General features: G+C 37.2%; 5 protein-coding genes across 7 annotated transcripts; all 5 read left to right on the forward strand.

The window, feature by feature from the left end:
• Nucleotides 1–450: 450 nt before the first annotated feature.
• Nucleotides 451–3,829, forward strand: LOC121742906 (aspartate carbamoyltransferase 1, chloroplastic-like). Of its 2 annotated transcripts, none has more exons than XM_042136030.1 (6): nt 451–750; nt 1,214–1,704; nt 1,777–1,916; nt 2,880–3,053; nt 3,164–3,400; nt 3,469–3,829. In XM_042136030.1, exons 1-6 carry the CDS (start codon nt 644–646, stop codon nt 3,574–3,576), a joined length of 1,257 nt encoding a protein of 418 aa, XP_041991964.1. In that variant the 5' UTR covers nt 451–643; the 3' UTR covers nt 3,577–3,829. The 2 variants fall into 2 exon arrangements, with proteins under 2 accessions (XP_041991964.1, XP_041991965.1); XM_042136031.1 differs by having other exon boundaries at nt 454–820.
• Nucleotides 3,830–4,161: 332 nt separating this feature from the next.
• Nucleotides 4,162–4,583, forward strand: LOC121745648 (50S ribosomal protein L30-like). The gene is made up of 2 exons (XM_042139632.1): nt 4,162–4,353; nt 4,449–4,583. The coding sequence occupies exons 1-2, from the start codon at nt 4,162–4,164 to the stop codon at nt 4,581–4,583; spliced, it is 327 nt and encodes a 108-aa protein (XP_041995566.1).
• Nucleotides 4,584–8,540: 3,957 nt separating this feature from the next.
• LOC121742948 (60S ribosomal protein L10a) lies at nt 8,541–10,705 on the forward strand. 2 transcript variants are annotated; one of them, XM_042136096.1, is made up of 6 exons: nt 8,541–8,632; nt 8,762–8,797; nt 9,129–9,348; nt 9,839–10,004; nt 10,140–10,345; nt 10,482–10,705. In XM_042136096.1, the coding sequence occupies exons 2-6, from the start codon at nt 8,793–8,795 to the stop codon at nt 10,533–10,535; spliced, it is 651 nt and encodes a 216-aa protein (XP_041992030.1). In that variant the 5' UTR covers nt 8,541–8,632; nt 8,762–8,792; the 3' UTR covers nt 10,536–10,705. The 2 variants fall into 2 exon arrangements, with proteins under 2 accessions (XP_041992030.1, XP_041992031.1); XM_042136097.1 differs by lacking the exon at nt 8,541–8,632 and adding an exon at nt 8,651–8,686.
• A 3,469-nt stretch (nt 10,706–14,174) lies between these two features.
• Nucleotides 14,175–16,220, forward strand: LOC121745244 (ferredoxin, root R-B1-like). Its single transcript, XM_042139068.1, has 2 exons — nt 14,175–14,321; nt 15,620–16,220. Exon 2 carries the CDS (start codon nt 15,626–15,628, stop codon nt 16,079–16,081), a length of 456 nt encoding a protein of 151 aa, XP_041995002.1. The 5' UTR covers nt 14,175–14,321; nt 15,620–15,625; the 3' UTR covers nt 16,082–16,220.
• A 2,049-nt stretch (nt 16,221–18,269) lies between these two features.
• LOC121745402 (protein transport protein Sec24A-like) lies at nt 18,270–24,814 on the forward strand. The gene is made up of 14 exons (XM_042139291.1): nt 18,270–18,712; nt 19,300–19,359; nt 19,810–19,863; nt 19,940–20,112; nt 20,275–20,461; nt 20,638–20,783; nt 20,863–21,017; nt 21,163–21,244; nt 21,332–21,447; nt 22,160–22,258; nt 23,256–23,379; nt 23,701–23,978; nt 24,070–24,284; nt 24,371–24,814. Exons 1-14 carry the CDS (start codon nt 18,385–18,387, stop codon nt 24,595–24,597), a joined length of 2,244 nt encoding a protein of 747 aa, XP_041995225.1. The 5' UTR covers nt 18,270–18,384; the 3' UTR covers nt 24,598–24,814.
• Nucleotides 24,815–25,537: the final 723 nt, after the last annotated feature.

Genomic DNA, 25,537 nt, shown 5'->3' on the forward strand with positions numbered 1-25,537 from the left:
TGGACTATGGCTAGGCTATTGCTGGGCTATTTGCTTGTTTTGATGATGTGGCAGGAGGATTTTTAGTGCTGATGATGTGGCAGTGACTGAGCTATGGCTGGGCTATTGCTGGGCTATTCCTATTGTGGATGGCCTTATAGGCATTTTTTCCGTCCCTTTGTAGGTTGGATTTTGTTATTATCTGGCAGGTAACCAGAAAACAAGTATGCCTTTTTGAAAAATAGTTACTCCGAAATCAAAGTGATAAAAAGATGATTTGACATTGATGTAAGTTCTGCAATTTTCGTTATAATCGATCTCTAGTAATCTTAACGATCGAACAAAAAAGTACACATTTTTTAATGGAGTAATATTTTTGTGGATAAAGTACTTTGTATTTAAAAATGAATTATTATCTTAATATAAACTCAAAATACGAATAAGATTTGAAGCTCGCTACATAGATTTCTAAGGTGAGCCCTTGTATTACTTTGAAAAGCCCCAAATTATAACTTTATTAGAAAGGCCCTTGTATTACTTTGAAAAGCCCCAAATTATAGCTTTAATTGCATTTATCATCTGGTTTTATCCCGTTTGTTGGGCCACACGGTTTAATACTGGGAATTTTATTTAGAATTTATTTTAATAATGAAATTCGATAAAGATGAAATGTTATAATTTTATTGTAAATCGGTATTTCCGCCGATTCGAGGACGGGGACTACCAATTTTCAAAAGAGGGGTCACTACTCAGTCAGTACTCACTATCACCGTAAGTTATACTTGTGCTGCAATTTATATAGATATAAATTTTAGAAGACCAATTTTCCTCTAAACTGGTGGTAAGATTATTTTCTCACTCACATTTTCCATCTAATTTTACTCTTCATCAATTCATTTGTGTACCATTATATTCTTCATTCATGTTTAGATATTGCGTATACATAATTCAATCTCAGCCTACATGTTTTGATTAAAAGTGGGCCTTATTGTTCACAAAGTGTTCGATGATATGCCTGAAAGAAATGTTTGTTTCATGACGTATCATATAACCAACCAAAATGAAAACTTTACTGTATCACAATTGTGGTTAGGCTTATTGGGGCGAAAAAAAGATTTTTTCAAGAATTTGTAGAAAACATTGGTGAATTCTGCTTGTGGAGATTTGAACTCCAAATAATTAGCAATTCGAACTGTGCTCGACTGATAAATGTTAAACTTCTATATTTGACCAGGTACAATATGGCATCATCTTCCATGTTTTCTGCTTGGACCATGAATGGGAATGCACTTGCTCCTACAGTTTCAAGGATCATCAATGATTGTTCGAAAGAAACATACAAGTCTCTGTCCATATCTGCATCTGCGGACACTTCACATTCGTCTCTCAGGAGAGGAGTCGAATGCAGAGCACTGATTGGTGAGAGGAAACCTTCCTTTTCACTGGGGAGTAAGTTTCAACTCGAAGATGTCATTGAAGCTCAGCAGTTCGACAGAGATATGCTCAGTGCCATATTCGACGTGGCATTGGAGATGGAGAAGATTGAGAAGAACTCTGCTGGAAGTAACCTTCTTCAGGGGTATCTAATGGCTACCCTATTTTATGAGCCCTCAACCAGAACTAGGCTTTCATTTGAGTCGGCTATGAAACGTCTGGGAGGAGAAGTGTTGACCACGGAAAATGCACGAGAGTTCTCATCTGCAGCAAAAGGGGAGACGCTTGAAGGTAGCCAGTCATTTTTATTTGTTTTTGAGCCTGTATGAAAATATGCTAATATTGATCCATATTGATCTCTAGACACCATAAGAACGGTTGAAGGCTACACGGATATCATAGTGATGAGGCATTTTGAAAGCGGTGCCGCAAGAAGGGCTGCAGCTACAGCCACTATCCCGGTTATTAATGCTGGAGATGGTCCAGGACAGCATCCAACTCAGGTCTGCAATGAGTTGTTGCTTTTTAATCGAATTCTTAAAATTTAAATGAGATTTTGGCTTGTTCATATCCAATGATTTTCGTTTAGATGGATACAAATTATTGTTTAATTTCTTTTGCTCATTAACATTTGGTTCACCCTTGACCATGAAAGAAGACAAGAGAAGCATATAAAAAATTGCAAGGAATTATTACTAACTTGTTAGTTTTCAAGCTTAAAAGGTAGTTTTGGAAGGGAGGATTTATTTGTATTTCCATTTCTAGAATGTGCTATCAGAACAGAGGCTTTTTATAAGATTTTTTTTTCTTGCTAAATGCTATTGGAAGGTTACTATCAGGGTACCTGTAATACACCTGGAAATGGTTGTGAACTCTTTGTTGGTTTTGGTCTAGGTGCAATTTTCGTTCTTTCTAATTTGATATTGCTGCTTAAATATGGATGGTTGCTTTAAGTCATTGTTTTATAGTATGAGTTTAAACTTTATAGTATAGTACTCCGCTTTCCTTATAGTCTCTGTTAGCACTAATGAAGAAATTTAAAATTAGGTTCATGTAGGTTGACCACACTATATTATATTCATGCATCTATCTCCAGTGAACAATGTGTGTGGTGTATTCGATGCTTTCAGCCATTCAGGTGATCATAAGAAAAGTGATATGGTTCCTATGCTAGTAAAAAATAAGATGAGTTGTTTTGGTTTCTTCATGTGAGAATCCTGAACTGAAAATAAATGAGAGCAGTGCACAACCACAGTACAATAAAGATGCTCTATATTTATCTGCTTGACTGAGTCCTTTGGCTTATCACACTTCTTTGCGATCTAGTACATTAGATATAGGTTAAGTGACAAGTTAATATTGTCACTTGGCCAAAACGTATGAATCATCTACATTATTTTTGTGTATTCTGTTTTATGATCATTTAAATGTATTTTACGCCTATGCGTTTCTATGTTTACGAACAGGCTCTCCTTGACATGTACACGATTCAACGAGAGATAGGAAAACTTGATGGAATAAAGGTCGGGCTTGTGGGAGATCTTGCTTACGGTAGGACAGTCCGGTCACTTGCCTATCTTCTGGCCAAGTACAAAGATGTCAAAATTTACTTTGTCTCACCAGAAACAGTGAAAATGAAGGTATATGTCAAATATCTGTGCAGAAGCTAGTTTTTTCTATAGGTTGCAGATTTCTTCCTTGATTACAGTCATCAATGAGTTCATAAAACACTGCTTCAATATCATTTTAGGATGACATAAAAGATTATCTAACTTCCAAAGGCGTTGGATGGGAAGAGAGTGATGATCTGATGGAGGTGGCTTCTAAATGTGACGTGGTATATCAAACCCGTATTCAGAAGGAGAGGTTTGGAGAGAGAATCGATCTTTATGAAGAAGCTAGAGGCAAGTACATTGTGGATGGGGATGTATTGAGAGCGATGCAGAAACATGCAGTCGTGATGCATCCTCTACCACGTCTTGATGAGGTAAGACTTGTCTCCACCATATTGCTAGTGTTTTGTTTTCAAAGTTGTGATGGGTTGCATCCTTTCAGATAACTGTGGACGTCGATGCGGATCCAAGGGCTGCCTATTTCAGACAAGCCAAGAATGGCCTCTACATTCGTATGGCCCTTTTGAAGCTATTGCTTCTTGGCTGGTAAAAGAAGCAAGGATTTGTTGAGGAAACTATTTCAATTTTCTCATTCTATCACTTTTTTTGTTTGAAAGTTGAGATTATGGCAAGGATTCAAGAAATGTTTGCTTGTGATTGTTGAGATATCATGGTATTATTTGGGCGTACACAAAAAAAAGTTGTTAGTCATCATATATAATTGAATATTATTGCAGCTACTAGGTGTTTTTTAAATAAGAAAACTGTACTTTCTCAATACAATTTTTTTTTATTTTGATCTATCCACCAAAATTAATTTTTATCTAAAATATCGAAACTATTCCATAAATCATAGTACTAATTTTAGGAATCAAAATGCTTCTTCTCATTTTAGGTGGTCCTTTTCAAGGCCATAAAAAAAAATCCAATCTCACTTGTTTATTAGAGTATTTTGATTGTTACATTTGGGTTAAAAAATACTCCTATGAAAAATACTATCGGCCCAGACCTAATAGGTGCCGACGCCATCGATCATCATTTGTGCAACCCTCGTCTTCCCCCTTCTCATACAGGTCTGCTGCATCTCATTCATCATCAAAGGTCAGAGTGTGTACAGGCGGAAGATAGAACAAAAATGAGTGCGTACAACGCATTTAAATCGAATGTTCCAGTTGCCTGGAGCCGTAATCTCTACATAACACTGGTTAGAGGAATTCCGGGCACGAGGAAGCTCCACCGCCGCACCTTAGAGGCCTTGCGCCTCACCAAGTGCAACCGCACCGTCATGCGATGGAATACCCCCACTGTCCGTGGGATGATCCAGCAGGTACTCTCTCTCTCTCTCTATTTGGTTGAATTAGTTGTGATGTTGCTTGGATTGAATTAGTACTACTCCATGTTTATATACAATTTTCAATGCAGGTGAAAAGGTTGGTTGTGGTGGAGACTGAAGAAATGTACAATGTTCGGAAGCAGAAAGACGCCACTCACCGAGCTCCGCGCCCGCCCTTGGTTGTAAATCACCAGCCTGCCTCGACTAATGATTCTTCGGCATAATTTTTCTGGTTAGCTCCTTTTTCTGTTGGTTTATTCAACTAATTCTTTGAAGATAGTGATAAACCATGTTTATTATGCATTTCTAAGTCTCGCTGGATTCTTTTGGGGTGAATTTTCAGTTGTCTTCTCACCTATAATTTCGTCAACATATAGTTTTAGGATCAGTGATATGTTTAAGAACCGAGTCATCATGATAATTTCTAGCGGATTTGGTTTGAGCTTTGCTGGAATTATTGATGCTTTAAGAGTTTAGAGTTAGTCCTAAAAGGTAAATAACAACAGTAATTGCTAGAATCACCTGAAGTATAGCTTTGATCCTAAATTAGTTATTCAGTCACTTTGCAGCAATTCATTACCCCAAACATAGCCATTCCTATACTTAAAACTTGTTCGGTTATTCGCAAAGGCAATAGAGAAAGTTGTCTTCACTTTTCCAGGTTTGAGTTTTTAAATGAAACTGGTCTATGCTGTTTCCAGCTTTAGTTGGTGTTAAGTTCTTTCTCTCACCCTCTCCCTTACCCTAGAAAGATCATTGATCTTGTTGTTATTGGGGGAAGAAAGCAGAATAATTGTGTTTTTTTTGTTAGGTTCAACAAGTGTTGCTATATCTGTTTTTGTTCCCTAGTTATTGCATTATGTAATACTGATATTTGAACCTGTGCCTATAGGTTATGTCATAATAAATTATCTCTATGAATGAGGACTGGTGGCATATTCGAAAGCAATGTTTAAGCACTGAACTGGGAGAACATATTAGTATTATTGCTACTTCTCAAGCTTTTATTTTCGTGGAGGCGTGACTCAGCTACAGAGGTGTTCTGACCAATGCGCTTCTACTGCTTGTTGGGAACTTTCTACTTCTGAAGCTTTTATTGTTGAAGACTTCATTTACTAGCATGATGGTAGAGATGATTTATCTTTAGTTGATGAGAATTCGATGTTTTGGCAATTGCAGTTGTGCTCATTTGAGTTTTAGGCACTTGCCTTGCTTGTTTCTGTACCTTTCTGTATCTTTTTTTTTGCCGCAGTTTCTGCTTTTGTTTGGTGATCATATGGTGTAGGTTTTCATAATTATTAAAACACTGAACTTCTTCATTGACTTAGATGCTAATGGGAAATATTCTAAGCTAGCACTTGCCATTGATGAACTTTAACTGGTAGAAAATTAGAAATTAGAGTGTTGATTTGCGCTAGTTGTTGCAACTTGCAAGGATCTAGCTTATCTTGTTAAAAAGCTAGTAATTAAGTACGTATATAGTGATGGTTTGTTTGATCATGATGTAGAATACGACTATTACTATTTCTCCACATTTTGATTGCCTACAGTTTTGCAATGCAAACAACTAGTGATGCCATTAGTTTCGCTCCCTTCCGGCTCTCTCGGTTTCCTCTCAAAATCACATGTAGCGCCAGCTAGCATAGTCGCCTGTCCTCCCAACCACCATCTTGCCTCTTCGGTGCTCCTCTTTTGCCAGATTGGGGACCGACACAAACAGAGGGGTTTCTGGGTCGGGTTGAATTGGTTTTTCTGAGAGGAGTGAGTTTCCTCCAAATACTGTCTCAGATTGAAAGGGGTCTTACTCTTGTTGTTGCGGGGAGTGAAGGATTTGACATTGCTATAGTTTCTCTCTCCATTTGCTCTCTCCTCCTATTGCACTCCATTCGTCTTCTTTAGGGTGCGTTTGATTAGATGAGAAGATTACGAAAATGATGGAAAATGCTTACATGGACCACCTTACCCACTGTTTGTTTGCATTAGTTGTTTTTTACTAGGCCCGTTTGAAAAAAGACGGCCAGCTCGAAATTAATGTTACCTACCCTAATTCAATTGGTAACACTAACCTATGCAAGAGGTGGTTTAGTGAGAGGGAGATACATTGTTCCACCAGAAAAACACCTCTTTTTCCCCTTTTACCCTCTCTCCACCCCCTCCGCTGCTCGAAGCCCACCGCCGGCATACAGCAAATCCGGCATCGCCGAGACGAAAACTCCATAAAGGTCGGTAAATCTAACCATTTTGTGGTTGCATATTACACTTTCGAGCTCCACGTTCTTCGTCGTAGGTAGATTTATTTACTTTTCCCCTTTTACCTCATTCGCGAAACCCAGCTCTCTCACCCCCTGCAAATCCGCGTTCGCCGTAGAGGGAAACTTCGAATATGCCGGAAGGTAAGTAAAAGTAATAATTTCATGGTTGCTGGGAGGCGGTGGAGCTGGAAGGAGGGGATTGGATTAGTGGGGATTCATCGACGACGACGTTAGGAGGTGGGAGGAGTTCTTGCTGAAGGTCTAGTGAGAGTGAATCTATCGGCGGTTCGGAGATGGCTCCGGCAGCTATGGAGGTGGTCACTGACGGAACCAGCAAAGGGCAAGCCCCCGCTCCGCCATTTCTACAGGTAGCATGTGCGGTGGGAAAATTATTGATTTTACATAATATTCAATTTTTTATTTATATAATGATGAAGATAATAGTAGTGAAAAACAGTTTTATCAATAGTATGAGAGAAAAGTTTTATACTAGTATTTAATTTTTTATCAGTATTTCTTAAGAAGATTTGAAGACTTAATCAATCAATATTGAAATTTTATTTAGTAGCATGTATTGATTTCTTATATTTATAATTTATTAATATTGTGTTTATATACAAATTAGTATTTTTAATAGTTTATTTTATAATATCTTTATGATTTATAGTATTTGTATTAATATAAAAATGTACTAATAAATTGAGGATAATTGTGTCATTTGCACACACAAAACATGTTTGCAGACCATATAACCAAACATTGGTTTAGGCCACATGTAGTAACTCAACTGAATGAATCAAACACACTTTTGTAGAGTATACACTACCACAAACATGAAGTTAGCAACACAACCCTTCAAAAAACTCTATGAGCTTCTCATCTAATCAAACGAAACCTTAGCAAGAATGGATTTCGAAATATAGCTGATCTCACAATTCTAACATATGCGATTTTTTTTATCTAATTTGACGCAAAATTAACAGGTGTAATTTGATAACATCTCTAAAAGCTTAGGTTGTTGCATTTAACTTTTTCATTGTAGTTTAGCTCTCAAGGCTCAAGCCACTTGAGTCAAATGTGGTTTGTAAAATTTGCAGGTTCCACGATATTAAAACAAACAAACACGTAATATACATATATATCATATATGCACAACATATTTAATCTCCTGAATAGAACACATTTATGTATATACAAAATTTATAATGCTATATCCTTTTGTAATTCATGATTTTAAGTTTTAACAATTTATCCCATCATCTTCAAGGGGATAAGGTATATAGAAAAGGTATATTACGTATTTACCTTCTTAAAAAGTGAAATATACCCTTTTAAAAAGTAATACATTTCAAAGGGAAAAAAGATATATAGAAAGGTAAATTATTTTTTAAAATTAAAATAATACTCGTAGTACGAAATGCATTAAAAACATAAAGAGTAATATCTTCTCAAATATCTTTCCCCATGAGAAGGATTTTTCATGAAAAGAAGGCAAATATGATAGTTATAAAATTTTACCTCTTCACTGATGGGAGGTAAAAAGATACCTCTTCAAAATGGGAAAATGTATAATACCTTTGCATACACCTCTTCCCTTGGAGAATAATTTTTCATGAAAAAAGATAAATATGGTAGTTATATTAGTATACCTCTCCATTTACCTCCCTCCTTTGAGATGCTCTTAGACGTTTTCTCAAAACAGACACAGACAAACTACTTTGGATCTCCTACTCCACTCCTCCTACTTCACCTACTCATAATAAAATAAAATAATATTATAATTTTAATAAGTGATGGTGGATTATTTTATTTTGATATGAGTATGGTGTAGGAGTGGAAGATGAGAAGTGGATTAGGAGATCCGCTCAGCATACAAACACATAATATAGCTTTGGATTAAAGTGCTTAATTAGGTCCAATGGGCCAAAGAATGGAGCCCGTTAGGATTTATCTTCTGTTACAGATCAGTTCTCTGTATACCCGCACCGCTCTCGCTCACAAACCCTACCATTTCTAATCAGGTTTCTCCCTCAACTCTTTACTTCTCTCTCCTCTAACTCTGTCGTCTGCGTTGTGTGCGTATGCATTCGATTAACCATCTTATTGGATTGAATTTTTGCTGATATGTTCTGTTTGGTTTTTATGTGCAGAGTTAGGCTGCGAATCACGAAGTTTTGAAGGATGAGGTGAGATTAAGCTTCAATTTTTGGTTATTATACTGTCGATCTTTTTTTTCACCGAAATGATTTGTACGAATTTTTTATATTGTTCTGTTACGAATTGCGTCCGCATTTTCACCTATATGAACGGACTAATGTGTAAATTTAATGTCCGAGGCAAAATTTGGGTGTAGTCTGAGTTTTTTGTCCAATTGTATTGAGGCGACAGCTATAAGCTATTTTTCACATTGTAAAAAATGGCTAATGCATTTACTGGTATAATTATTTGAGAAGATTGTTTGTAGATAGTTTTGTGGCGGGGCATGCTAATTTGGTTTCAACCATTATGGTTTTGTAGTAAGCTTCAGAGTGAAGTCTTGAGAGAAACTATCACTCAGATAGTAACCGATGCCAAGGAGAAAAAGAGAAATTTCACTGAGACAGTTGAGCTACAAATTGGTCTGAAAAACTATGACCCGCAAAAGGATAAGCGTTTCAGTGGTTCTGTTAGGTTGCCACATATTCCCCGTCCTAAAATGAAGATTTGCATGCTTGGTGATGCTCAGCATGTGGAAGAGGTGCAATTTCATTCTTTGCTTGTGTTCTTTGTTAGGAAAAGTTATTGTTGCACGTATTTGAAAAACATATTAGATCAAAGTCATCCATGTTCTTTCCCTTTTTTGTTCGAGACTAAAGCTATAATTCCAGTGTTCTGGATTGGTGGCGGAGGTGTGTTTTCTAGAGTTGAGGCAAAAGCATCATAATGATTTGTTGTTTATTTTCATATGCTTGTTTTCATTCATGCACAAGAAACTCCTTGATTGGTAGTTTAGTTGCCGCTACTTGTGATTATAGTCAATTTTTTTTGCTTAACCTCTGATACCATATGAACATCTCTTTAAGGTGAGCTCTACTAAACAAAACAAATGAATTATATCTATCATTCCATATATAATACTTTGTGATATCAGATTGGTCACTTCTGCTTTAGGAATTCAGCTCTGAAGATTTAAATGTTGTTTCTAGTTGGGTTTTACTTGATGTGCAAAACTGCAAATATATCTGCAGGCTGAAAAAATTGGTTTGGAGTCCATGGATGTGGAGGCTCTCAAAAAGTTGAACAAAAACAAGAAATTGGTGAAGAAGCTTGCCAAGAGGTATCATGCTTTCTTAGCCTCAGAGGCTGTTATCAAGCAGATTCCTCGTCTTTTGGGACCTGGTCTAAACAAAGCAGGTAATTGTTCATGTGCTCAGAATTGTTAGGTACTGCAAGGCACGGCAAACTTGTCTTGCATCTGGTTGTTTGAAGGCATTGAATCAGTAGTCTCTTTTTTAGCTTGCTTGTTAATCACTTTGTCCTTGAATGCAGGCAAGTTCCCTACACTTGTGACCCACCAAGAGTCTCTTGAGTCCAAGGTGAATGAGACTAAGGCAACTATCAAGTTCCAATTGAAAAAGGTGCTCTGCATGGGAGTAGCTGTTGGGAACTTGGACATGGAAGAAAAGCAACTATTTCAGAACATTCAAATGAGTGTCAACTTTCTGGTCTCTCTTCTCAAAAAGAACTGGCAAAATGTGAGTCCATATATTATAAACGATATTGATATCTATAAATATTTCTTCATATGGTGTTTGATCTTGTTGTGCCTTCTGATATTATTATCTTTTAAATATATATATGCTAATTTCAGACATGTTACTCTTATATCAGGTGAGGTGTTTGTACCTGAAGAGTACCATGGGCAAGCCGCAACGCATCTTTTGATTGGGTTGTTTTCTCTTTGGAGAGTTAGGAAGAGTGCAGTTTGTATGTGCTTTTTTGAACTTATATTATGTTTACATGGGAATTTTGGTCGTTTAATTTTGTAAGTTGAGATGCTTTTGGCCTATACTGGTATAGCGACATTTTCGTTAAGATCATAAGTTTGTTCCTCAGTGCTGCCCAATGCAATAATGTTGTATTAGAGCATACATGTCCGTGCTCTTGCCAACAAGCACGAATGTAGGCCCGGCCCCACTTTTTCTGCCTGCTCTTAGGCAAGAGCACAACACAAACATCCGTGCTCTTCCGCAAGGACGAGCACAATGGTCCCACCATTCCATTATTCAATTTAAATAAAAACATTTTCATAAAATTAAAATGCATTAAAAATACCTGGAATAATATTATAAAATACATTAAAAATTAAAAATTACATAATTAAAATCTTAAAAAATACAAATTACATAATTAAATTCCTAAAAATTAAAAATTATATAATTAAATTCATAAAATTAAAAAACCCTCTACTCGTGGCCGAATTTCGCCCACATGTGTTTGATTAGGTCTTCTTGTAGCTCAACCTGGGTTCGGGTATCGAGCATTGTGTGCCTTGTTTCGATCCTCTCACCCACCGTCGTATGCACCCCTCGGCGTGGGGGAGACCTCGCGCTTGAGCTTCCGGCTTCATCCTCGTCGTAAAAGCTAGCCGCCCTTGGTCCTTCGTCGGCTATAATCATGTTGTGAATGAGAGATGATTTGATGTGAAAAATGGATGATGAATGTGTGTATTTATAAATGGTTTTGGGGGAAAAATAAAAAAATTCAAAAAAGGGCAAAAAAACGGTCATTTTTTTGGGATTGTGATTTTTTTTTTTGGGTATTATTTCTGATTTTTTTTAAATGATTTTCCAACGGATATGCCGTTGGCCAATCAGAACGCGTCATGTCGCCTGCTCGCTGGCACGGACGTGCTCGATGCATCGAGCAGCGCCGTGCCAGCGGCAAGAGCGCAGCGGCGGACAGCGGTATCGCGCCGCTGGCACGAACGGACGAGCAATTGCTGAATGCTCTTAGTAGCAATTGCATTTACATCTTTGTACTCAATCTTCTAAATGGCCAAATTTCTCTATTACACAACATTTGACAAAACACCTTTTTATCGTTTTCAAACAAATTACTGAAATGATCACAAAACATTTGACAATACATTTTTGACGGAATATTTAAACGATAACATTGTTCTAGAGTTGTTTTACAACTAAATGTTCATTTTTTTTTGGAGGTGGAGGTACTTATAGATGAAAATGTGAATTTTGGGGGAAAAATTAAAAGATAAATTAAAAGTGGGGAGAAAACGTATATAATTTTTTGGGAAGTGGGAAAATATTTTTTTATATTTATTCGGATTTTAATTAAAATCCGATTAAAAAAAAGAAATTGCCATCGGCATTGCCGTTGGCCAATCAGGAAACGCCACATCAGCTGCTCGCTGGCACGGACGTGCTCGATGCATCGAGCAGCATCGTGCCAGCGGCGAGCAAGGCGGTGTAACGCCAGCGGCACGGACGCCGTCCGTCGGCGTGAGCACCGCTGTGGATGCTCTTAGTATCTATTCTTCAATTGTAATACAGTTACCCAAAATTTCTTAAAAGAATTAATTAAATGGAGAATATAGTCAAAAATAATAAATATGTTGAATTTTACTATATTGAAAATTAGTCCATTGTAATGGTACAAATCCTAAAAAAATATAAATATAAACAACCAAATTTTATACAACTAAATAAGGTTACATTACTAATTTGATGTATTAGTTATATATCAAACTAATAAATGTAGTTAGTGGCCTTTAGCCTCATTTTCAATTTTTTTATTTAAAGTATACATTAATTAAGTATATTTGATGGTTCCAAAAAAGTAAAAAATGTATACATAAATCAGTAATATATAACCATAATATTATGCACGTTCCATGTACTATATATGCATCCATATATTTTAATTAAGACTAAAGGCTCATTTTGGTCCTTAACATATTGCGATTTTTTATTTTGGTCCAAAACATTATCTTTTAAACTATTCGGTCCCTCACAAATAAAAACGGGTCACATTTGGTCCATTTTGGACAGTTCCGTCAAAATTTTGACGGAAATTCCCCCCTCCAGCATCTCCGTCGTACCATCACCTTCGGTCCTCCGCCTCCTCCTTCACCAAACCAATCCAGCTCCCTGCCACCGCACCATGCTCCAACCTCCTTCTCCGGCACGATTTCTCCTTCACCTATGGCCAGCCGCCGGTCCTCGCCGCCTTCACATCGCCGCCGCACTGCCCCTCCCCAAGCTCTGCCAAAATCGTCCTCGAGTGGACGGCGACGTGCAAGGACAGGCAATTCGACCGCATCTTCGGCGTCTGGATCGGCGGCGCCGAAGGCCTCCGCAACTGCACCGCCGAGCAATCCGCCGCCGGCATTATCTGGACGGTGAAGAAGGACGTCACGAGGTACTCCTCTCTGCTCTCCACAAACCAAACCCTAGCTGTTTATTTGGGGAATCTCGTCGATTCCACCTACATCGGCGTCTACCACGTCAACATATTACGAGAATTTGGTTTCCACCTTAGGGTTTCCGTCAAATTTTTTACGAAACCGTCCAAAATGGACCAAACGTGACCCGTTTTTATTTGCGAGGGACCGAATAATTCAAAAGATAATGTTTTGGACCAAAATCAAAAAATCGCAATATGTTAAGGACCAAAATAGGCCTTTAGCCTTTAATTAAATATATAAATAAATCAATTTTTTCTCAAATAAACTAGTTTTTAGTTGTACAAAATTTAATGAGATAGAGTTACTGTTAAATGCTAACACTAAATATATTTAAAAATGATACTACTAGTTGTCATAATACTTTATTAAATACACAATTTGCAGAATGATTGTCCGCAGTTACAGCTAAAAGTGGCGCATACGGCCTTCCTAGTCGGCTACACAACTCCTAGTCTCCTACCCATTACGACGTCCCAAGAGCCGCCTCTTCCTTCTCCTTTGATTCAATCATGATTAAAGTGGAGTAGTTTTGACTTGATTTATAATTAGTAAAATCACTATAGATTATGTGGGTAAAATCAGAATCTATTCAATTATGATTCATTAAATTTTCTAACCAATACACATATCCGTATATGCGGATCTACTCATCTACCCCGTGTTTGAGTTTTATCTGTAAAAATTCAATCTTTTTTAATTATAAGGAATATTAACCACTCTTTCTTTCCTTTCATTGATTATTAGTATTATTACAAGTCTTCCATAAAATTAAGAAACCCACTAGGGTAGGGTCCCTACGTATGCGACCTTCCAACTCCGACAGGGGGTGTTTGATTTAGACTGGCTTTATATTTTAATCAAATTGATTTATCATTTATTTCATTAAAAAATCATGTTAATTATTTTTGTTAAAATTTTTGCATGCAACAATGTATCTCAAGCCATTCCTTCAGTACATGTTATTTATTCATTTCACCAAAAAAAAACGGATAAACTAAAATAAAAATGAATTAGTTATAATATTTGAAAAGATTATATTAGTAGAAACCATCTTTAAAAAATAATCTTCGATTGTTTAAAATTATGAATATTCTAGAAACAGGCAAAATGTAATATACTGCCTATAAATAGATGGCAATTGCACTCAGAATTCTTTAAACCCTTATTCCGTCTCCCTCGGTTTCTCCGTTGAAGAAGAAGAAGCGCCGCCTCATTTCTGAAGCACTGTATCACATTAGATTTGTGTATGTCTTCATTTAATCTCTAGATTTTTCACGCCTTCTTCGATTAGCTATGTTTGCATATGTTCGTTTTGTGCTGAATCACTTGCTAGTTTCTTTCAGTCTTGATTTAAGTTTTCCTCTATGTTCTGTATCTGCTCTGTTTTATGTTTCTGGTTTAGTTTCTGATGCAAATCGAGAATTAGAATTTTTTGCAATTTAACCGTAGATCCATGTATAAATCACGGCGAGCTGTTTTTTGCATTTCCAAATATTTAACACTGTTTCAGAGGAGCCATCAAAATGAGCATTGTTTGATTACGATTGGGATTCACTTCTCTGTAATTGCATTCTCGAAACTTGTTTATTTATCAATCTAAACTTTTTTAATATTGATCTTATAAAATCATCATTGCTCTGGTAAAATCTGTTAGATGTTAAATTCACATCTTAAGGTTATTGATTTTTTTATACTGAGTTGTCAGTCTGAAAATTGGTATCTAACCTAAGCATCCTGAATAGTTGCATTTTCTCGTTTTTTGTTATATCTTATGTTCGTCACGACTATCTTCATTCGAACTCTCATTGTTTGCTGTGATTTGCTGTTATTGTTCTCTCAAATGTGAATTTTGGGGGAAAAATTAAAAGATAAATTAAAAGTGGGGAGAAAACGTATATATTTTTTTGGGAAGTGGGAAAATATTTTTTTTATATTTATTCGGATTTTAATTAAAATCCGATTAAAAAAAAGAAATTGTCATCGGCATTGCCGTTGGCCAATCAGGAAACGCCACATCAGCTGCTCGCTGGCACGGACGTGCTCGTTGCATCGTGCCAGCGGCAAGAACACAGCGGCGAGCAAGGCGGTGCTGCGCCAGCGGCACGGACGCCGTCCGTCGGCGCGAGCACTGCTGTGGATGCTCTTAGTATCTATTCTTCAATTGTAATACAGTTACCCAAAATTTCTTAAAAGAATTAATTAAATGGAGAATATAGTCAAAAATAATAAATATGTTGAATTTTACTATATTGAAAATGAGTCCATTGTAATGGTACAATCCTAAAAAAATATAAATATAAACAACCAAATTTTATACAACTAAATAAGGTTACATTACTAATTTGATGTATTAGTTATATATCAAAATAATACAATTGAATCAGTGCTATCCTTTGATGTCATTTGCAACAAGGCATACATCCCATACATTCAATAATATTCGTTCCTGCATTTGCGTTCACTTGATTTTTTATACATTCATGAAAATTCTGCATTTGGGTGTTTGGGTGTTGCCAATATACTGAAATGGTATTCCTTTCAGGAGGAAATGGCGACTGCACGGGTGCCTACCAACTCCCTGATCACCAGCATGGCACAAAACCAGAGCGCGAATCCTTTTATCAGAATCCCAGCCTCGTTGGGGTCTGTGAAGAGCGTCACCAAAGCCTTCGGCCTGACAGCAAAGCCATCATTCCGGGCTTCTGCAATGGCTACATATAAGGTCAAATTGATTGGAGCAGATGGTGAGGAGTGCGAATTTGAGGCACCTGATGATTGTTACATCCTCGACTCTGCTGAATCTGCAGGAGTGGACCTGCCTTACTCGTGCAGGGCTGGCGCGTGCTCCACCTGTGCAGGCAAGATTGTGTCGGGCTCTGTGGATCAGTCGGATGGCTCGTTTCTTGATGACAACCAGATGAAGGAAGGGTACCTGCTCACTTGCGTTTCCTACCCCACTTCAGATTGTGTGATCCACACTCACAAGGAAAGTGAGTTGTATTGAAATTGTGTGTTGTTTTGCTGATGTTTGGGCTTGTTAGAAACTATGAAGGAGCACAGCAGACTCAGTTGTTCCCTCAGTTGCAACTTGTAATAAATGTTGTGCATTATCGTGAAATGAGTAATTTCAGCTTCTCGATTTATCTTGTTTCTTATTCTTATTATTGAAAGATATAGGAGAATTTGGTTTGAATAATAGATGTACAGTAATTTGATAAAATAATCAAATATAACTAGTCGTGCATCTAGTTACTCAATTGTGTTAGTAGTACTTATCACCACCAAGTTTGGGTGATTATTTTTAATCCTCCAATTATAATAAAAATGTTTCAAAATATATTAGCTTTGTTTGTTCTTAATTTACATCTTTTTGCTTGATTTCAAAAGAATGTAGAAATATTATATCTAATCAGTCTTGCAGTTTATCCTACAACTACAATCAATCCATTTGAACACACAATCAAATAATTAACTCTATTAAGTTATTAAGGGTTTAGGGTTTACAAATTATAGATGTAAATGGCACTGCATCTACTTGTCGATTGGGGATGACAAATTGTACATGGTGTATGGTTATTAAGTAAACTATTAAAAATCTAATCCAATAAAATTAAATTCGAATTCAATTGGCTAAGGACTATTAAATAAAAAAAGATTAAAAAAGTATCAGGTGTGAGTATGCATTGAGTACTAGCTACTAGGTGTACTTGTATGAGAAATTGGATCGGCATAAAACCAGATGCATATAGCAGTTTGGGATATTTCAACAGTCTATGACGTGGTCACCTATTTGCGCAATTAGGGTGTCCACTATAATGAGGCGCGGCTATAGCCGCGCTGGGGAAAAAGCGGGGCGGAAGCGGGGCGGGTTATAGTGGGAAGGGTGTCCGCCGCGGGGGTGGACGCGGCGAGTGGGGCGAGATGCGGCGGACGCGCGATAGCCGTGTGCGCGGCGAGGACGCGGCGGGGGTGCAATAGCCGCGCCTATAGGCGCGGCGCCTATAGTGGAGACATTAGCCGCGGCGGTTGCATGCGATTTTTTATTTTTTATTTTTTCACTTCAATTCACCTATAAATACACCCCACTCCATTCATTATTTTCACACCATTCAAACACAACATCTATACAAATTTCTCTCACTACAATTTGGGGTCGGAAATGAACAATTTGTGGAGAGACAACTGGAATGCTCTGATTCAACAGGTGCAACACCATGCCGCCCAGGAGGTAGCGGCCCGTTTGGCAGAGGAGGCGGAGGATGCGGAGGATCCGATCCCTCGCACCATTACTCATCGGCGGACAATCCCACGAGACTGTATAGTCGGCTTCAATGTAGTGTGTGATTGTGTAAACTTGATAGTGATTTGTACTAGATTCAATGTAGTGTGTGATTTTAATTTTAAATATAATTTAGTGTGTAATCCTAATTTTAATTTTAATTTGTATTTTATTTTTATTTTTATTTTTTATTTTTATTTTTATTTTTAATTCATATAGTCGGCTTCTTCTAATTACGTATAGCCCGATAAAGTTGTTCATAATTACTTGAAATATTATAAAATAAAAGTTGATTATAAAATTTTGGGGCTATTGGAGGTGTCCACCATAGTGGCGGACACAAAATTTTGGGGCTATGGACAACAAAATTGGGGCTATTGACAAAAACTGGGGCGGGGCTATTGGGCGTGTCCGCCTTATAGTGGACACTCTTAGGTCGGGTTGTAAATATCACTTTTTCTTATCAATTAAATAGTAAATATCACATGATTATTTAGTGATTGCTACAAATCAAATTAGAGAACTAGTTCTGGAAGACTAGTATGTTAGAAAAGAGAACTCATTTAATTTATAAATTTCATATCAATTACTCTCACAATTGACATGGACATTGAGTCCGCAAAGACCACAACAATTATCCCTCTTAAAGATTAATGTCCTTGTTTGTTACGGTTGATTCTTTGCCTAATTACGACTTTGATCACGATTGTGTACCGCAAACCATCTCTAAGAATTGTTTAAATTCACAATGAAAGTACCAATATTACAAAGGACAAAAAATTCTGTGTGAAAAATTGAGTTTGTAAAAATGATCCATCTTTAAATAAATTTAATTAATAATCATACAATAGTTGAGGGGTGCAGTAAATTATCAACGGCAAGAATAAAAGCCAACGTGTCGATTTGTGATTGGGGTCTCTTACGCTGTCCCGTCGTTTAACCATTTCCGTTCACTTGACAGAAAACTGAAACCTCGAATAAACCTCTCCCAAATCACCTCCAATCCGAATCGGCGATCCGGATCCACAATGTCTGTCCGCCCGACCATGACCCGATTCCCCCTCAACCCGGCGGAGCAGGAGGCCTGCGGCGTTCCGTGGGGCATGACGGTGGCGCCGTTCGCCGCCATGGACGAGAACGGCATCGCGCCGGTGTACGGATCCAACGGTGAGCTGCTGCCGCGATGCGAGAATTGCTGGGCCTACTTCAACACCTACTGCCAGCTGGATCAGTGGTCGTGGGACTGCTCCCTCTGCGGCACCACCAACGGCCTCTCCACGCAATCCATCGCCCAATACTCGTTGCCAAATTCCTGCGCGGAGAATATCTCCTCCTTCATCGACCTCGAATTACCTCGTAATTCCTCTATTGCTTTCTCCAGCTCTTTGTTGTGATTCTAAGGCAGTGGAATTGCTGAATTTTGATTCTCTCTCTTTTTTTTTTTTGTGGTTGGTGATTCATTACGACCTTTCCTTTCGTCAATCTATTTAACAGTCATGACGCTGAGAATTTCAATATGAACTAATGATTACATTCTAGATAGTCTTTCTGAGATTGAATAGATATCCTCATTTACAAGGTCTACTAGCTTTTCAGTGTGTTGGAATCAAATCCTATTAGTATAATTGATTATAGGTTGCAATAATTTTTATGCTATAGGATTGCATCTAATATGGAGATATAGGATTACCTTGGCCACATTATTTATACGTATAATAATGTGATATCACCAGTCTTCACTTCTTTGCGTTTTATGAAATGTATTACGTCATAAATATATTCAAACTGTTGAAGTAAAGTGCAGGAAGATAATCTCAATTAGCTTGTTATTGTGTGCAAAGTTGTAATTCATAAGCTTGCACCTTCCTTTCATTATAAATGTGTTTTCCGGAAACTGTGGTTAGGTTGTTTTGTGTTTTTCATTATTCATTTCGTTGTGGCAGAGGAAGGATCCGAAGAAATGAAGGCAAGGCCAGTGTATGTTGCTGCTGTTGACCTCTCTTGTAAGATTTTGTATAACCCTATTGCGACAGTTGACTGCTGTATCTCAATTTGTATCAAATACTATATAAGATAAATAAATCTTTCGCACTCGAGTTTGGGGATGAAATGGGTCTCTGTTGTTGAGTACAAATTGTACAGGGATCTCAATAGTGGGTATGTTATTGCAAATAATGTCAGGAAATAATGCTTTGGGGTTCAAAAGCTCAAACTCTGTTATAAACTGTAGAAGGTAGGAATGAATAGATATCCCATGCTAAATGAAGGCATAAGTGGATGCTGTTATTAGGATAGTATTTGGTGAAGAAGATGTAACTTGAACAGTCTATCCAAAAAAAACGTTAATGCGTGAATTATAGACTAGTATTACTATCATTCTTGACCAATCATGTATGTTAATGCGATTTCAGTATGACTAACATTTGGTCTCCTTGAATTGTCTTCTTCTGCAGCATCAGAAGAGTTTCTAGAACTTACTAAAAGTGCTCTTTTAGCAGCATTGGAAGGTTTGTTATGTTTCCATCTCCTATTCAAGTTGCTGTTACTAAAGTGAATTCTAGTCTTAATCTCGTAATTTTGCAGCACTGGGGCCCGGGTCACTTTTTGGTCTTGCTACATTCAGCCATAAAATAGGCTTGTATGATGTTCAAGGGCCCATTCCAGTAGTCAAGAATGTCTTTATTCACCCAGAGTCTCTTGAAAACCTAACAGTGGAGCTTGAGGATGTTATGCCACTGTTTTCATTTCTGGCTCCAGTATGTACATTGATGGTGTTTGTGTTTTCATCCTTTTTATCATTTCATTAGACTATATATGTGCTAGTTTAGACTTTGAAGTATTTTATTTGAGTTGTGGTAGGGTTGAAGCTTTGGATCTTGACTAGTCAGTACTCACATGTTTAAATATCAATGTTGTAGGTGGACACGTGCAAAGACCTTATTGCATCTGCCCTTGAAACTCTAAAACCAACAACTTCCTGGGAACGGACTACAGCTGCTGGTCAAGGAGTAGATGGTGTTTTACTTGGTGGGCGAGGATTTGGGGTTGCAATGGAATCTCTGCTCAAGTATCTTGGATCGGAGTATGGGAATACATATGCGCTGGGTACAATAAATCTATCCACGATTCCTGTAAATCATATTTTGTAATTGACTAATTTGTTTGCTTCCATTTTCTGCTTCTGGTACTTTGGCCTCTCATTTATATGTTTACTGGATGCCCTGACCTAGTCAGGACTTCTAATTCTTCTCCCTTTTGCTTCTCCCTCTGGTGGAATGCAGCCAGAGTTTTTGCCTTTTTATCGGGTCCTCCGGATTATGGTCTTGGCCAGCTAGACACCAGACGATACGGTGAACAATATGCTAGTAAAGGAGAGGACGCTGATCGTGCTTTACTCCCTGAGCAGACTCCATTTTATAGAGATTTGGTAGTTTGTTTGGCTTAACGAATCGCTTAAGAAACTGGTAAAATAATAAAGTGATAAGCTGAAAATTTGTGCTTCACAGGCTGCTGTTGCTGTTCAAGCTGGTGTATGTGTGGATCTATTTGCTGTTACAAATGAGTATACTGATCTAGCATCTTTGAAGTTTTTAAGCATCGAGAGTGGAGGCTCTTTGTTTCTATATTCAAGTACCGATGATTCAACACTTCCTCAAGATATGTGAGTTTCAAAGTTATACCTGAAGATGATTCTTGTAGATGATATTAATTTCAGATTATCTTGTAATAGCCGGGAATAAACTAAATCAATTTATGCTTTTCCTTTTCAATTAGACACTTAGATGATATATATGATGTGATTGCAGGTACCGTATGTTAAGTAGACCATATGCTTTCAATTGTGTTCTACGTGTCAGGACATCATCTGAATTTAAGATTGACCATTCTGTAAGAATTGGCTATTCCAGTTAGTTTTGAATTGTTTTTTCCGTTTTTAAACTCTTACAACATGTCTCCCCATTTCTGATGCTACAGTATGGGCACTTCTTCCCAGACCCAGAGTATGAAAATGTTCAGCACATCATCTGCTGCGACTCTTTTGCCACATATGCCTATGACTTTGATTTTCTGACTGAAGTTGGATTTTCACTGTAACGCGAATACTTCCTTTTACTTATCTGTTTTCTTATGTAGTTCTCAAGTGTTTTTTTACTTAATTTTTTTCTCGATTTTTTGCTTTGTACATATTGTCAACATGTTACAAACTTACCATGAAGTTGATGTGCCCATGAAATTTGATATGCATAAAATAATTATGTGATATTGGTCGTTCTCTTTTCTGTTGGCTTAGATTCATAGCTCCTTTTTCTTTTTTATACTTTTTAACCGTGATTCATCTTAAGATATCCTACTCAATTCATTTTCATTCACAGTTGATGTAATATTGACTACAACTAAAGTTCCTTCATGAATATGGCATAAAATCTAATTAGTGTAATTGGAGACCCCATTATTTCTCTGATTCCCAGCCCCCGAGGAAGTTGGGGCAGAAACATCTTTTCCCTAAACCTTTCCCTTTCTGCTAGAGTTCAAATTTTTTTCTGGCTTGCTGTTTTCATTAAGGTGCAGTCTAGTATGCTTTTGCAACATCCCTCATATATCTTGTAGTCCTTTATTTGTGCTCTTGCATTCTCTTGAACTCGGGACTTGATCAATATGTAAAACCATTTGTTTATAACTCATGTAGAACTTGATGGATGACAATATTCCAACGATTTCTCAATTCCATTTCGTCTCTAAATTTTCAATGCTGTATTTGTGTATTATTCTGTATAAAATTCGACAATTGATAATTTTCTGCAGGCATAGCAAAGAACGCCCAACATTACAGATTGCATTTCAATACTCAGTGGTTGTGCCTCCAAATGAACTGTCAGTGTCAAGTTCAGGAACTTCAAGGAGGTATGCTTCTTTTTGTGCAGTTGAAGCTTTCTGATCATAATAGTAATGATCCTGAGTACCAAACCTTGGATGAGTTCTGGAATAAGAACTATGTAATGTGTTGATTCAGCAGAAAACAACATGTTCACTGAAATTCATGATATACAGGAAAGATTGATAAACTGTTTCGGAACTTGTGAATCTAGTGATTTTCTGGTCAGTAGTTTTCTAAGCAGTTTAAACACATCCATGGATTGAGCTCAGTGTAAATGCAGTTTAACAAAAATAGTTAAGGTGATTGTTAGGGTTGTGTCAATGACAATAATGGTGGTTGAGAAAAAACTCCGGGCTCTGATAGTTCCACTTAATTTCAAAATGCTCCATTCAGTCATTTTTAAATTGCTTCTGTAAAATCTGATTATGAATGTAGTTATACAAGAAATTCAAAGTTAAATCCGATTCTCAATTATGGCAAGAACTAATTCCAGTGGTCACATAATGGTATATTATTCGCATAAAAAACTGATATAGCTGTTTAATTATTTACAGTGTAGGTTTTTAAATATTTCTGTAGGCTTTTTTTGTTCCTATCTTTCTGGCTTAGCTTCTCGTGCACACTGGCTGTGAATAATGAAATGTTGAAAATGTGAGTGCTGATGTATATTTCTGCTGGATTATGCCAAGTGAGGTTGATGCTGCTGACCTTGCAATTCCGATAGTGCTGAAGTTGACTTAAATGGCCTTGTTTAGATTATGCCAATGCGTTAAAATGATTAACTTTTGTAATCATCCACGACTTCTATAGTTTCTCATTTTTGGATCTTATACATCTTAAAATGGGTATTCTCACACTAAGAGCTCCTTGTACCCCTATAAATTTGACCTGTTGAGGACTGGGTCATTACTTATATGCTACTTGCTTTTGCTGTTGTTTAAAGAGCCTTCGCCAGTGCTTTGAGTTTTACAACATGAGGTTCGGATGATCAAGTTTATATATGTATGATCTACGTTCATGCAGAGATACATATTCCCTGCAAAGGAGACTGAGGATTAGAACTGTACAATTTGAAGCTGCTCGCAATATCAACGAGATTTATGATACTGTGGATCCTGAAGTCATTCTCTCCATACTTTTTCACGAGGTAAACTCTAATTTCCGGAAGGTTGTGGTTGCTATCTATACCTATGCATTTTGTAAGCTTGGGAGCGACAGGAGAGGTGAGGATTTTCAGATTTGTGTCATATGTACTGCAGTTTTAAGCAAGTGTCGTAAGATTCATTTCATATTTTGTCCTATGCATGCGTTTGTTGAAGATTGTGTCTGTGTACTGTCGACGTCTGCTTGGCTGAGTTATAATCAAATATTTGGATTTGATCTTCCCTACAGAGGAGTATGCTGATGGCTGATACATTTATACTGACTCAAGTTATTTTAATGTTTTGTTCTTTAAAATTCTTATTAGGTGATTTTGTCTTCGCTAGAGCAAGGAATTCGGGAGGCTAGGGTTTTACTGCATGAGTGGCTTGTAAATCTTGTCGCTCAGTATAATGATGCTTTCAAGCTTGTTGAACATGGAAGAGGAAGTTTAACAACTTCCCGTGTCGATGTTGCCTTCAGCCAATGCCCTCAGCTGCAATCTTTGCCCCGCTTAATTTTTGCTTTACTAAGGAATCCTCTTCTTCGGTTTCATGAAGAAGGTGTTCATCCAGACTATCGGATATATCTTCAGTGTTTGTTCAGGTATGCAGGACCTAATCATTTGCATCAACCTTCAGTGGTTGTATAATGGCGCCATCAAGCTTTATAAAACTCACAACTATTTCTGATGCAGTGCCCTGGAACCTTCTTCACTTAGCCGTGCTATATATCCTTCGTTGGTGTCGTATGAATCTCCAGAAAAACAAGCATTCCCTCGCCATTCCCTGAGCCGCGCTGCACTACTAACAAGTGGCAGCCCAATTTTTTTCCTCGATGCTTTCACAATGCTCATTGTGTTCTATTCCTCCACAGCCGACGCTTCCCTTCCTTTCCCTCCGCCCCAGGATTGTAAGTGAACGTCTATTTGCCTCTCTCTCTCCTTCATTTGGAATTATGATTGCTTTCACATTTGCTAATAAACGATGCCTAACCAGGCCTTTTGAGAAGAAGCATCAACAAACTGAAGCAAGAGCGGAGTATTACTCCTAAACTGATATTTATAAGGGGGGGGAAGGACGATGCGACGGTGTTCGAGAACTATCTTATCGAGGAACAGGACGTGGAAGGAAGTGGGTTCAATAGTGTTATGGGTTTCGTCTCCTTCCTCGACGAGATCAACCAAGATGTGCTAGAATATATCAACAAACCAAATGGTAAATAGTGTTAGAATACAGGAGTTGGAATACAAAATTGGTAATTGTGGATACAGAAGGTTAGTTCCCAAATAGAGAAGCAGAATCGTCGTCGTCCATGGGAATTATGTTGTTAATGATGTAATGACTTTACTGTAATGCTTTGTTTATTTTTCAGGTTCTGTATTTTGTAATATTAGACCGTGGAAGGAGTTGATTATTTTGGGATTCCAGATTCCAATTTCTTTTCTCCTTTGTATAATTGTACTCTTTTTTTTTTTTTACTTCTCTTACCATCAGCCTACATTTTGGCCGATTGCAAGAATAATCTTTTGTACGTGACTTTTCAAATTAATCAACTCCCCCGCATGAAGGCGAACCCTACCTTTCTTGATTTTTGTTAGTAATAATACAACCTTTATAAACAATACACTATCTGACCTTTTCAATTATTTTCATTCTGGTTTATTTATTAGGTTAAATTCTAAATTTAAAATATAAATAATTGGATAGAAAGTCACGATTTACCTCGTCTCGTCTGAGAGGTGTGAGGGATGTTGGCTATTGAAACTATAAATAAAATACTTTCTATACGTCAATATTTGTTATTAGTTTTCTTTATAGTCCATTCTCCATTACTTGTCAAATTCATTTTTACTTACTTTTTTTTAATTCATCCTACGTTCCACTAACTTATTTTATTTATATTTTATTATAAAATTAATACTCTCCATGTCCTATTAAAATTGAAACATTTTTTTAGGTTGTCCCAATTAAAAATGAAACATTTCTTAAAATGGAAACAATATCATCTTTACTTTTTTATCTCTTTTATTTACTCTCTCTTCAATAATTCACAAAACAACACTACATAAATCTCGTGCCGTAAACCAAATATTTCATATTTAATGAGACAGATGGAGTATATAAAAGTAGGACTCACATTCTACTTAACTTCTTCAATCTACT

The sequence above is a fragment of the Salvia splendens genome, chromosome 8 (genome assembly GCF_004379255.2).
Source record: "Salvia splendens isolate huo1 chromosome 8, SspV2, whole genome shotgun sequence".
Lineage (NCBI taxonomy): Eukaryota > Viridiplantae > Streptophyta > Magnoliopsida > Lamiales > Lamiaceae > Salvia > Salvia splendens.